General features: G+C 46.5%; 1 protein-coding gene across 1 annotated transcript in view; it reads right to left on the reverse strand.

Moving 5' to 3' along the window:
* CTPS2 (CTP synthase 2) overlaps positions 1-12,582 on the reverse strand; it is a 134,365-nt gene that overhangs the window by 98,152 nt on the left and 23,631 nt on the right. Inside the window, exons 8-9 of the mRNA XM_030933646.1 lie at positions 10,325-10,476; positions 3,994-4,126 (exon numbers count right to left, since the gene is read on the reverse strand). Of these exons, the coding sequence (XP_030789506.1) occupies positions 3,994-4,126; positions 10,325-10,476 (285 nt within the window). The remainder of the gene's footprint in view (positions 1-3,993; positions 4,127-10,324; positions 10,477-12,582) is intronic.

Consider the following 12,582-nt stretch of genomic DNA (forward strand, 5'->3'; position numbering starts at 1 on the left):
CCAGCAAAGGAGCCACTTATATGAAACCTCAGGGGAAAAAGAGAAAGTGGTAGCCACTCTGGGACCCTCAAAAAAGGCCCCACCCAGCGAGAGGACAGACCTGATTAGTTGGAGAAAAGCAAGGGACGAGGCTGAGAAGCCATGACACAGAGTTGACACTTGAAGGCACTTGCAATGGTTTGAATATCTGTGATCCCCCAAAATTCCTATGTTGAAATCCCAGCTCCCAAAGAAATGGTATTAGGAGGTGGGTGGGGTCTTTGAGAGATGATTAGGTCAAGAGGGCACAGAGCACATAGGAATAGGATTAGTACCCCTATAAAAGAGGCCCCAAAGACCTCCCTCACCCGTTCCGCCACAGGGGGATATAACCAGAGGGTGGTCCTCTGCACCCAGAAGAGGGCCCTCACCAGAATCCGGTTACATGCTGGCACCCTAATCTTGGACTTTCAGCCTCCAGAATTGTGAGAGAGAAATGGCAGTTGTTTGTAAGCCACCTGATCTATGGTACTTTGTTACAGCAGCCTGAACAGACTGAGACACCACTGAAAGATCTTAAGTAAAGGTATGACAGAAACAAAGAGAACCGAGAAAGATTTTACAAAGATCACTCTGGTAGAGTGTGGCAAAGACAGGGAAGACTGGCAGCTGGAAACCAGCCTGGAAGCCGCTGCAGCTGCAGCAAACCAGGAGAGATAGACAGATGCAGCTCAACCTTAGAAGGAAGATGACAAGGCAACAATTCAAATAGTACTTAGGAGAAGCTAATGTCAATGAGTCCTATCAGATGAAGCATCATGTGCACCAATTCCTATGTATATAACAGTCCCTCTCTATCCATATTAGTTTAGTATTTCTTCTGTAAAAATGACTATCCTGGCCAAGCGCAGTGGCTCACGTCTATAATCCCAGCACTTTGGGAGGCCAAGGCAGGTGGATCACTTAAGGCCAGGAGTTCAAGACCAGCCTGGCCAACATGGCGAAACCCTGTCTCTACTGAAAATACAAAAATTAGGTGTGGTGGCGGGCACCTGTAATCCCAGCTACTCGGGAGGCTAAGGCACAAGAATTGCTTGAACCCAGGAGGCGGAGGTTGCAGTGAGCCAAAATCGCACCACTGCACTCCACCCTGGGAAACAGGGCGAGACCCTGTCTCAAAAAAGAAAAAAGAAAAAAAAAGAGAAAAAAGACTATCCAAATAAACTTTAAGATACAAATTTTTAAAGGCTTTATAAAATGTATATGTCATGGCAATTTTTCCATTGCTGTTTTCTTTTTTTATATAATGGGGCAGGCAACTTGGAGGAGTGGGAGGAATGGGAAGTAAACTATTCCTTAGAAAGCCAAAAACAAAAAGTGATTAGGGGCCGGGCATGGTGGCTCATGCCTGTAATCCTAGCAGTTTAGGAGGCCAAGGCAGGAGGAATTGTTTGAGGAGTTCAAGACCAGCCTGGGCAACATAGCGAGACCCCATCTCTATAAAAATTAAAAAATGGGCCAGGCACGATGGCTCACGCCTGTAATCCCAACACTTTGGGAGGCCAAGGCAGGTGGATCACCTGAGGTCGGGAGTTCCAGACCAGCCTAGCAAACATGAAGAAACCCTGTCTCTACTAAAAATACAAAAATTAGCCGGGCGTGGTGGCGCACACCTGTAATCCCAGCTACTCGGGTGGCTGAGGCAGGAGAATCACTTGAACCCAGGAGGCAGAGGTTGCGGTGAGCCGAGATTGTGCCACTGCACTCCAGCCTGGGCAACAAAAGCAAAACTCCGTCTAAAAAAAAAATAATTAATTAATTAAAAAATAATAAAATAAAATAAAAATTTTTTTAAGTGATTAGGAAAGGAGGCTAAAAAGAAGAGAGAAACAGCAGCTAGGTCTCCTAAGCTGGTGTCAAAGTGGAAGTCATTAAATTTCTTTAACATATAAATGGATCTTTTTACTCATTATACAAAGTTTTTGCCATTTAAGTCAAGATGATAAGGCTTGCTTAAACAATGATATATTGAATATAATTAAATATAAATGTGAGATAGATATATAAATGTACGTATCCAACTGGTAACAAGTGGGATATCAGGGAGGAGGAATCTGCTTTCTGCATTTTAGACTTATGCTTTATTTTGTTTTGTTTTGTTTTTTGGAGACAGGGTCTCAATCTGTCACCCAGGCTGGAGCGCAGTGGTGCAATTATAGCTCACTGCAGTATCAAACTCCTGCGCTCAAGCGATCTTCCTGCCTCAGCCTCCCAATTAGCTGAGACTACAGGTGCATGCCATCACACCTGGCTAACTTTCAAGTTTTTTTTTTTTTTTTTTTTTTTTTTTTTTTTTAGACGGAGTCTCGCTCTGTCGCCCAAGCTGGAGTGCAGTGGCCGGATCTCAGCTCACTGCAAGCTCCGCCTCCCGGGTTTACGCCATTCTCCCGCCTCAGCCTCCCGAGTAGCTGGGACTACAGGTGCCCGCCACCTCGCCTGGCTAGTTTTTTGTACTTTTTAGTAGAGACGGGGTTTCACCGTGTTAGCCAGGATGGTCTCGATCTCCTGACCTTGTGATCCGCCCGCCTCGGCCTCCCAAAGTGCTGGGATTACAGGCTTGAGCCACCGCGCCCGGCCACTTTCAAGTTTTTTATAGAGATGAGGTCTCCCATTGTTGCCCAGGCTGGTCGTCAACTCCTGGGCTCAAGCAACCCACCTGGCTCAGCCTCTTGAAGGGCTGGGATTACAGGTGCGAACTACTTCACCTGGCTTATGCTTTGTTTAAATGTTTTACTCTAAACATGTACTACTTCCGTTCTTATATGGAAGAATATACTCAAGCTATATAAGATAACTACACCTCTGTTATTCCACAATACTGAGTTTCCAAAACAAATAATCACTGTTTGCTAGCTATCATTCTTCCAAGTTACAGAGGGGAATATAGTATTTTTAAAATCTAGATTCTGTTCCAATGCTAAAGGAAAAAAATATCCTATTATTTTCTTGTTAGGCAATTACGATGTACTTACAGGAGCATGACAAGCATGCTCATTCATCTGAATGTGCAAAGCCTAATTTCAGAAATGTGCCTTAAACCTACATGTAGAAAACAGTTTACACAGGTCAGGCGCAGTGGCTCATGCCAGTAATCCCAGCACTTTGAGAGGCCAAGACGGGCAGATCACCTGAGATCAGGAGTTCGAGACCAGCTGGCCAACGTGGTGAAACCCCATCTCTATTAAAAATACAAAAATCAGCTGGGCATGGTGGTGGGAGCCTGTAATCCCAGATACTCAGGAGATTGAGGCACAAGAATTGCTTGAACGGTGAAGACAGAGGTTGCAGTGGGCCGAGATCGTGCCACTGCACTCCAGCCTGGGCGGCAGAGGGAGACTCTGTCTCAAAAAAGGAAAAAAGAAAACCATTTACACAGCAAGCCTAGCTGCTGCCCTTGGAAAGGCTTGCTACAAGATTGAGCCTTGACTGGCTTCTGGAAACTCTGACTTTGGGAGGGTTCCCATCATTCCAAGAACTGGTAGGAGAAGCTCACTGCGCTGAAAGTGTCTGTACAGACAACATCGTTTCTGCTGCATGCTTTCCTTCTGGGAGGCTGGCATTTTGGGAAGTGTTAAGCAAAGGGTGCCTACGTGACCAGCCCCCAGTAAAAACCCTGGGCTTCAAGTCTTCAATGAGCTTCCTTAGTAGATGGCAGTTTGCATGTATTACCACAACTCACTGGACTCTACCAGGGGAGGGCGCTTAGAAGCTTGCACCTCGTTACCCCCAGACTTCACCCTGCACGACTTTTCCCTGGCTGATTTTGCTTTGCATTGTCTGGCTATAATAAATCTTAGCTATGAGTGTAACTATATGCTGAGTCCTGTGAGTTCTTCTGGTGAATCATAGGTCCTGGAGGTGATCTCAGGGACCCTTTAACAAAACTTGCCCCTCTGGAACATGTGCTATTGGCATGAATTACTGAGATAGCCAAAAGACCAGGCCAGGACTCACCATCAGATTCAACTTGTGGTTGATGGCCAGGGCTGAGTGTTCCAGGGCTTTGAACACAGAGGCGTAGCAGTCTCTGAGCTTGGTGTATTTGCCAACCAGGGCTATGGAGCATATTTTCTGTAACCTTTCATACCTGGGAAAGAAAACAAACTCAAAGGTTATATGCATGTAACAGAACATCACAGACAGAACAATGGCAGCTGCTGCTCTTATTCCAAGGCACTTTTTAAAACCTTAGGAGCAGCTGTAGTCCCAGCTACTCAGGAGGCTGGGGCGAGAGAATCACTTAAGCCCAAGAGTTTGAGACCAGGCTGGGCAATACAGTTAGACCCCGTCTCTACAAAAAATACAAAAATTAGCCAGGCATGGTGGGGCATGCCTATAGTTCCAGCTACTCAGGAGGCTGAGGTTGGAGGATCACTTGAGCCCAGGAGGTCAAGGCTACAGTGAGCTATGATCACACCACTGCACTCCAGCCTGGGCGACATAGTGACTGTCTCAAAAAACAAAAAAAGAAATCCCAACGTTGGCTTACATAAGCAGGTACAGATAAAATTTCAAGTATATCAGAGAAAAAGTTAAAAGCATTAAAAGTAAAAATTGAAAAGCTATCCCAATCTCATAAATACGAGCTGTTCTGACATTGGTTAATAAGGTGACATTGTATAAGAAAATGCATTCTGCGTGTCAATAGAAAACATTCCAATATTAACTTTGTAAGGTGACATTGTGTAAGAAAATGCATTCGAAGTGTCTACATTTAAAATGGTTACATTCCCAGCTGACCCACAAAAGTCTGGTTATTCATGGCATGCCTGAAGAATGGTGCTAAGAGAACGATTTAAAATATTACTAGCCATTTAGATCATTTTTATGAGAAAAATTCCATTCTACAGAAGACACTCAATCACATTTTACCATTAGAGACACAATTTTTAGTGTTGCTTTTGTCAGGAAATCTGTTCAAAGAACATGAAAAATATCTGGTCTGGCATTAGGTACGTGGAAATGTCATCTTAGGGCTGAAGATGTTTTAGGGCTTTGAAGCAAACCCTTCCCCAAACACCTTAGAAAAATGTTACCATGATGACGAATATCCCTCTTCAATATCAACATCTGCAAAGAGTGGCTGGGCACGGTGGCCCACACCTGTAATCACAGCACTCTGAGAGGCCGAGGCAGGTGGATCACCTGAGGTCAGGAGTTCGAGACCAGCCTGGCCAATATGGTGAAACCCCGTCTCTACTAAAAATACAAAAATACAAAAATCAGCTGGGCATGGTGGTACTCACCTGTAATCCCAGCTACTCAGGAGGCTGAGGCAGGAGAATCGCTTGAACCCGGGAGGCGGACGTTGCAGTGAGCCGAGATCATGCCACTGCACTCCAGCCTGGGCCACAGAGCGAGACTCTGTCTCCAAAAAAAAAAAAAAAAAAAAAAAAACACACATACACAACTGTAAAGAGTACGAGAGAAACTTGATCACAAACAGGCTGTGTGCAGGAAAAATGCACAAGAAGCTAAGAAGTCAAAACTGACAGGGAAGGTAACTTTATAGAAAGGTGACTAAAATAGCTGAGACAAGACTGCTAACCCTTGAACTCGCCACTTCATTTTATGTTGTTCTGGAGGTTCTATAGCTGTCTGTACCTCACACCACCTCTCCATAAACGATGCAGGTAACAGGCCGGGTGTGGTGGCTCACGCCTGTAATCCCAACACTTTGGAAGGCCAAGGCGGGTGGATCACTTGAGATCAGGAGTTCCAGACCAGCCTGGCCAACATGGTGAAACTGTCTCTACCAAAAATACAAAAATTAGCCTGGCATGGTGGTGCATGCCTGTCGTGGTGCATGCCTCCAGCTACTCAGGAGACTGAGGAAGGAGGATCACTTGAACCCAGGAGGCGGAGGTTGCAGTGAGCTGAGATCACGCCACCGCACTCCAGCCTGGGTGACAGAGCCAGACTTCGTCTCCAAATAAAAACAGATTGCAGGTAACAGAAAGCAGGATGGCAGCACACCAAGTAGCAGAGATGATGTCAGAGGCAGGCAGGCACAGCCGCATTTGAGCACAGCAGGTTTGGCTTCACCCTCTTCTCCCTCCTCCATAGACGGAAGAGACAACATCAGCTGTGCTTCCGGAAGGAAGCAGCACCGGGGTCAGTATCATAGGTTCCTCCTTCGACTCACTCACGGCTGGTCTTCCCAGGGGAGGAGTCACTGGGCAGCAGGTGGTACAGGTGAGTCCACTGGGTCACACCTACTAGGGAGCTCTCATTCCCCCTTGGACCTATACTTCCGAGAGCAACCAAGTGTCTCCCTCATGTGCCCCACTCAGCCATCAGCCATCACCGAATGTGAGGCAGGCATCTGACACTACTTCAAGCTGCTGTGGGAGCGGGAGGGGAGTCCTCTTTGCAGGGCCACCCCCAACAGTTGGGTCTCAAGAGAGATGAAGAGGGCTGGGCATGGTGGCTCATGCCTGTAATCTCAGCACTTTGGGAGGCCAAGGCAGGTGGATCACAAGGTCAGGAGATCAACACCATCCTGGCTAACATGGTGAAACTCCGTCTCTACTAAAAAAAAATACAAAAAAAAAAAAAAACTAGCCGGGCGTGGTGGCGGGCGCCGGTAGTTCCAGCTACTCAGGAGGCTGAGGCAGGAGAATGGCATGAATCCGGGAGGTGGAGCTTGCAGTGAGCCAAGATCATGCCACTGCACTCCAGCCTGGGCGACACAGCAGAAGGATCACTTGAGCCCCAGAAGTTCGAGGTTCCATTAAGCCCTGGTTGCACCACTGCACTCCAGCCTGGGTGACAGAGTGAGACTCCGTCTCAAAAAAAAAAAAAAAAAAAAAAAAGGAAATAAAAGATGGAGGACAAGATTGGAGTGATGTGGCCACAAGCCAAGGAACACCACTGATTGCTGGCAGCCACCAGAAGCCAGGAGAAGGGGTGTGGCAGAGATTCTCCTGCAGAGTCTCCAGAAGGAACCAACCCTGTGAATGCACTGATTTTGCACGTCTGACCTCCAGGACTGTGAGAGAATAAATTCCTGTGGTGTTTTTTTAAGCTACCCAGTTTGTGGTCATTGTTATGGCAGCCCCCAGGAGGCTAATACAAAGACCAAACATTTGGCTTTAAAAAGCACAGAAGCGCCAGGCACATGGCTCATGCCTGTAATCCCAACACTTTGGGAGGCCGAGGCAGGAAGATCACTTGAGCAAGATGGCAAAACCCCGTCTCTACTAAAAATACAAAAATTAATTGGGTGTGGTGGAGCGCACCTGTGGTCCCAGCTATTGGGGACGCTGAGGCAGGGAGGATCTCTTGAGCCCAGGAGGTTCAGGCTGCAGTGAGCCGAGATTGCACCACTGCACTCCAGCCTGAGCAACAGAGCAAGACTCTGTGTCAAAAAAAAAAAAAGAAAGAAAACGAAAAAAAGCATAAACGCATAGAGTATAATTTAGAGCTATTTCCAATAAAAAGAGTTAAAATATTAAAACTTCTAGTGCCTAAAGTGTATCAGCCCCAAGCTACTTAGAAAATTCCTACGAAATGACTGGCACTTTAAGCGCTCCAGAGAGCAAGGGTTTTAGAGAATCTAAGCTCAGAAACTGCTCTTTCTTCCCGATTCCACTTGCCCCAGAAAGTCTAAAGCATTTTTTAAAATTGTAAATGAAAGGGCAAGAGAAACTCAATCTGATTAGTCATCTACCAAGGGTCAGTGATTTTGTGACCATCATTTTAATTATAGTTACCAACATCAGCAACTGATACTTATTATAGTACGTGACTCAATGTTAAGTCTTTACAGGTTTCCTCTCATAATTGCCACTAGGTAGGCACTGGTATCCCTTTACTATATACAGATGGGAAAACAAGCCTAGCGAGGTTAAGTAATCACCCAAACTCACACAGCTGGTAAGAGGAGAAGTCTGGCCGGGCGCGGTGGCTCAAGCCTGTAATCCCAGCACTTTGGGAGGCCGAGACGGGCGGATCACGTGGTCAGGAGATAGAGACCATCCTGGCTAACACGGTGAAACCCCGTCTCTACTAAAAAATACAAAAAACTAGCCAGGCAAGGTGGCGGGCGCCTGTAGTCCCAGCTACTCGGGAGGCTGAGGCAAGAGAATGGCGTAAACCCGGAAGCCGGAGCTTACAGTGAGCTGAGATCCGGCCACTGCACTCCAGCCTGGGCGGCAGAGCGAGACTCCGTCTCAAAAAAAAAAAAAAAAAAAAAAAAGAGGAGAAGTCAGAATCTGAATCCAGAACCTACATATGTAACAGCAGCTGCACCTACCGGCTCTGACCTAAGCTGCCCAAGAAGTCCCATCTCAACTACAACTAGTAAAAGAAAACAGGGCCGGGCACGGTGGCTCACACCTGTAATCCTAGCACTTTGGGAGGCCTCCTAGGCAGGCGAATCGCCTGAGGTCAGAAGTTCAAGACCAGCCTGGCAAACATGGTGAAACCCCGTCTCTACTAAAAATACAAAAAATTGGCCGGGCGCGGTGGCTCAAGCCTGTAATCCCAGCACTTTGGGAGGCCGAGACGGGTGGATCACGAGGTCAGGAGATCGAGACCATCCTGGCTAACATGGTGAAACCCCGTCTCTACTAAAAATACAAAAAACTAGCCGGGCGAGGTGGCAGGCGCCTGTAGTCCCAGCTACTTCGGAGGCTGAGGCAGGAGAATGGCGTAAACCCAGGAGGCGGAGCTTGCAGTGAGCTGAGGTCCGGCCACTGCACTCCAGCCCAGGCGACAGAGCAAGACTCCATCTCAAAAAAAAAAAAAAAAAAAAAAAATACAAAAAATTAGCTGGGCGTGGTGGCGGGCACCTGTAATCCCAGCTACTCAGGAGGCTGAGGCAGGAGAATTGCTTGAACCCAGGAAGCAGAGGTGGTAGTGAGCCGAGATTGCGCCACTGCACTCCAGCCTGGGCGACAGAGTAACACTCTGTCTTAAAAAAAAAAAGAAAAAGAAAGAAAGAAAACAAGTGACAGGGACTTAATTTCCCTTTTTTTTTTTTTTTTTTTTTTTGAGACGGAGTCTCGCTCTGTCGCCCAGGCTGGAGTGCAGTGGCCGGATCTCAGCTCACTGCAAGCTCCGCCTCCCGCATTTACGCCATTCTCCTGCCTCAGCCTCCCGAGTAGCTGGGACTACAGGCGCCCGCCATCTCGCCCGGCTAATTTTTTGTATTTTTTTTTTTAGTAGAGACAGGGTTTCACCGTGTTAGCCAGGATGGTCTCTATCTCCTGACCTCGTGATCCGCCCGTCTCGGCCTCCCAAAGTGTTGGGATTACAGGCTTGAGCCACCGCGCCCGGCTTTTTTTTTTTTTTTTAAGTTACAGGGTCTCGTTATGTTGCTCAGGCTGGCCTCCAACTCCTGGGCTCAAGTGATCCTCTCACCTCAGCCTCCCGAGTAGCTGAGACTACAAGTAAATGCCGCTGCACACAGCTTAATTTTCATATAACTTCAAATTAGAGAAACTTTGCTTAAATTAATATGGTTGTCTGAAAGTTAGAATCCATCAGGAATTTTAATAATTATGCTGAATAGTTAATGAATGCAGGATGAAACAAAAATAGCATAGCCAAAAGTTCCCACTCCAAATGATTTCCTTTAGGAAAAGTTAGCCAAATCTTAAAAACAAGCAAAACAAAACAAAAAACCTGCAACATTTAAAACTGTTTAAGGCCAGGCACGGTGGCTCATGCCTATAATCCCAGCAGTTTGGGAGGCCAAGGTGGGCAGATCACTTGAGCCCAGGAGTTCAAGACCAGCGTGGGTAACATGGAAAAATCCCGTCTCTACAAAAAAATAAAAAAAATTAGCCGGGTGTGATGGTGCATGCCTCTAGTCTCAGCTACTCAGGAGGCTGAAGTGGGAGGATGACTTGAGCCCAGGAGGTGGAGGTGGCAGTGAGCCGAGATCGTGCCACTGCCCTCCAGCCTGGGCGACAGAACGAGACTCTCAAAAAAGAAAAAACAAAACAACAACAACAAAAAAAAACATTTAAAATACTGGAAAACTAAAAAATGAACTAGTAAATAAATAAAAATCCTTCCAGAGTTAAAAACATTCCTTCCAGAATTCAGATTCCTTTAATTCACTTTGGTTTATGTATAACAAAATGAAAGGCTCCAAAAATCTTCAAATAATACAGCAAAGCACCGTAACAGTATGCTCCATGTTTAGACATATCCAGACTGAAATGTGCAGATGCAAAATGCCAAATACACATGCTTACCCTTTCAAGTAGGTCTTATTTCTACCCCCCAAACTCAAGAATTATTAAAGATTATACAAGTAATTCCTTTCGCTTACCTGTCAGCCATATTTCTCCACTTTAAAAGCAAATTACTTGCAGAATCACCAATGGGCAGGTGCAATCTCTCCTTAAAATATTTGACAATGCCTTGTTCCTCCAAAAGCACAGGAACTCGGTATGTGGAAAAAACATCATGGATACATATGACCTAAGTGATGATAAGAAATCACCTTACTTAGATGGATCTACTCAAATATGCCACCACAAGAATGAGACAAAATTCAGGAGAGACTGGCAGTTTATTTACACTGATATCACACACACACACGCGCGCGCACACACACACACGCATACACACAAAAACCCAGCAATCAAAGCTAGCATCAGAATTTGCACATGGTTAGCTTCATTTAATTAGAAAACTAATCCCAGCACTATGGGAGGCCAAGGCGGGCAGATCACCTGAAGTCAGGAGTTCGAGACCAGCCTGACCAATGTGGTGAAACCCCATCTGTATTAAAAACACAAAAATGGGCCGGGCGCGGTGGCTCAAGCCTGTAATCCCAGCACTTTGGGAGGCCGAGACGGGCGGATCACGAGGTCAGGAGATCGAGACCATCCTGGCTAACACGGTGAAACCCCGTCTCTACTAAAAACTACAAAAACTAGCCGGGCGAGGTAGCGGCGCCTGTAGTCCCAGCTACTCGGGAGGCTGAGGCAGGAGAATGGCGTGAACCCGGGAGGCGGAGCTTGCAGTGAGCTGAGATCCGGCCACAGCACTCCAGCCCGGGTGACAGAGCGAGACTCCGTCTCAAAAAAAAAAAAAAAAAAAAAACACAAAAATGGTGACATGTGCCTATAATCCCAGCAACTCAAGAGGCTGATGCAGGAGAATCGCTGGAACCCGGGAGGTGGAGGTTGCAGTGAGTCGAGATCGTACCATTGCATACCAGCCTGGGCGACAGAGCAAGACTCCATCTCAAAAAAACAGAAGTGTACACAAAACGATTGCACAGATCAGGTGTGGTGGCTCACGCCTGTAATCCCAGCACTTTTGGAGGCCGAGGCAGGTGGATCATCTGAGGTCAGGAGTTTGAGACCAGCCTGGCCAACATGGTGAAACCCCATCTCTACTAAAAATACAAAAATTAGCCAGCCATGGTGACACACACCTATAATCCCAGCTACTTAGGAGGCTGAGGCAGGAGAATCGCTTGAACCCGGGAGGCGGAGGTTGCACTGAGCCGAGAGTGCACCACTGCATTCCATCCTGGGTGACAATAGCGAAACTCTGTCTCAAAAAAAAAAAAAAAAAAAGGATTGGATACAAACAAAATGGCATGACAACATACAAATGCAGAAGTGTCCCTTCAATCTGCCATCACATTTTTCAAAGTAGTTCAGACTTTGGCAAGGACTCTGAGGCATCAGGCAGGGGCTCTCCATCAGACTACTTTCCAAGATGCCAAAATTCAATTTGATCGTTTTTAGACTTCAGAGAACCCAGGGTTATAATCTGAAGAAAAGATTTCTGCCAAACCTCACTCTTTCCCTGAGTGCCATTTATATCCCTCTCTTTAAACTATAGGCAACTCCAATCCCTTATACCCAAGCCTTATTGGAATCAAGAGACAGAAATCAGAGAAGGAAAGAAAAAAGAAAAGCGAATTATCAGAATACTGAGGTGGAAAGCCCTGCAGAGCAGAGAACCTAAGCCCAAATCACAGTAGGGTTTCTGTACCAATGAAGTCAACTGAGCCCACTGATGGAGTCAGAAGAGCTAATGTGAATGTCAACGTGCTCGTGTGTTTGGGGTGACTTAAGCTGCCACAGGTAGAGAGGAGAAATGAGTGAAAGCAGTAAGTGTCCCAGAAGGAAACACAAGGTAAAGAGATGATAACTAGGCTTCATGTGGTTCTCTCTCTAGAGGTTTGACTGTGAGTTAAACGCCCACCCTTGTAGGCTGGGCACGGTGGCTCACGCCTGTAATCCTAGCACTATGGGAGGTCGAGGCGGGTGGATCATCTGAGGTCAGGAGTTCGAGACCAGCCTGGCCAACATGGCGAAACCCCATCTCTACTAAAAATACAAAAAAAAAATTATCCAGGCATGGTGGCAGGCACCTGTAATTTCAGCTGCTCAGGAGGCTAAAATAAGAGAATTGCTTGAACCTGGGAGGCAGAGGTTGCAGTGAGCTGAGATCGTGCCACTGCACTCCAGCCTCACTCTGTCTCAAGAAAAGAAATAAAGCCCACCCTGGTTTTATGACATAAGTTGAGTGATTATGCAAAGAAACATGCATCCTATCTCACTT

This window comes from Rhinopithecus roxellana, chromosome 7, assembly GCF_007565055.1.
Source record: "Rhinopithecus roxellana isolate Shanxi Qingling chromosome 7, ASM756505v1, whole genome shotgun sequence".
Taxonomy (NCBI): domain Eukaryota; kingdom Metazoa; phylum Chordata; class Mammalia; order Primates; family Cercopithecidae; genus Rhinopithecus; species Rhinopithecus roxellana.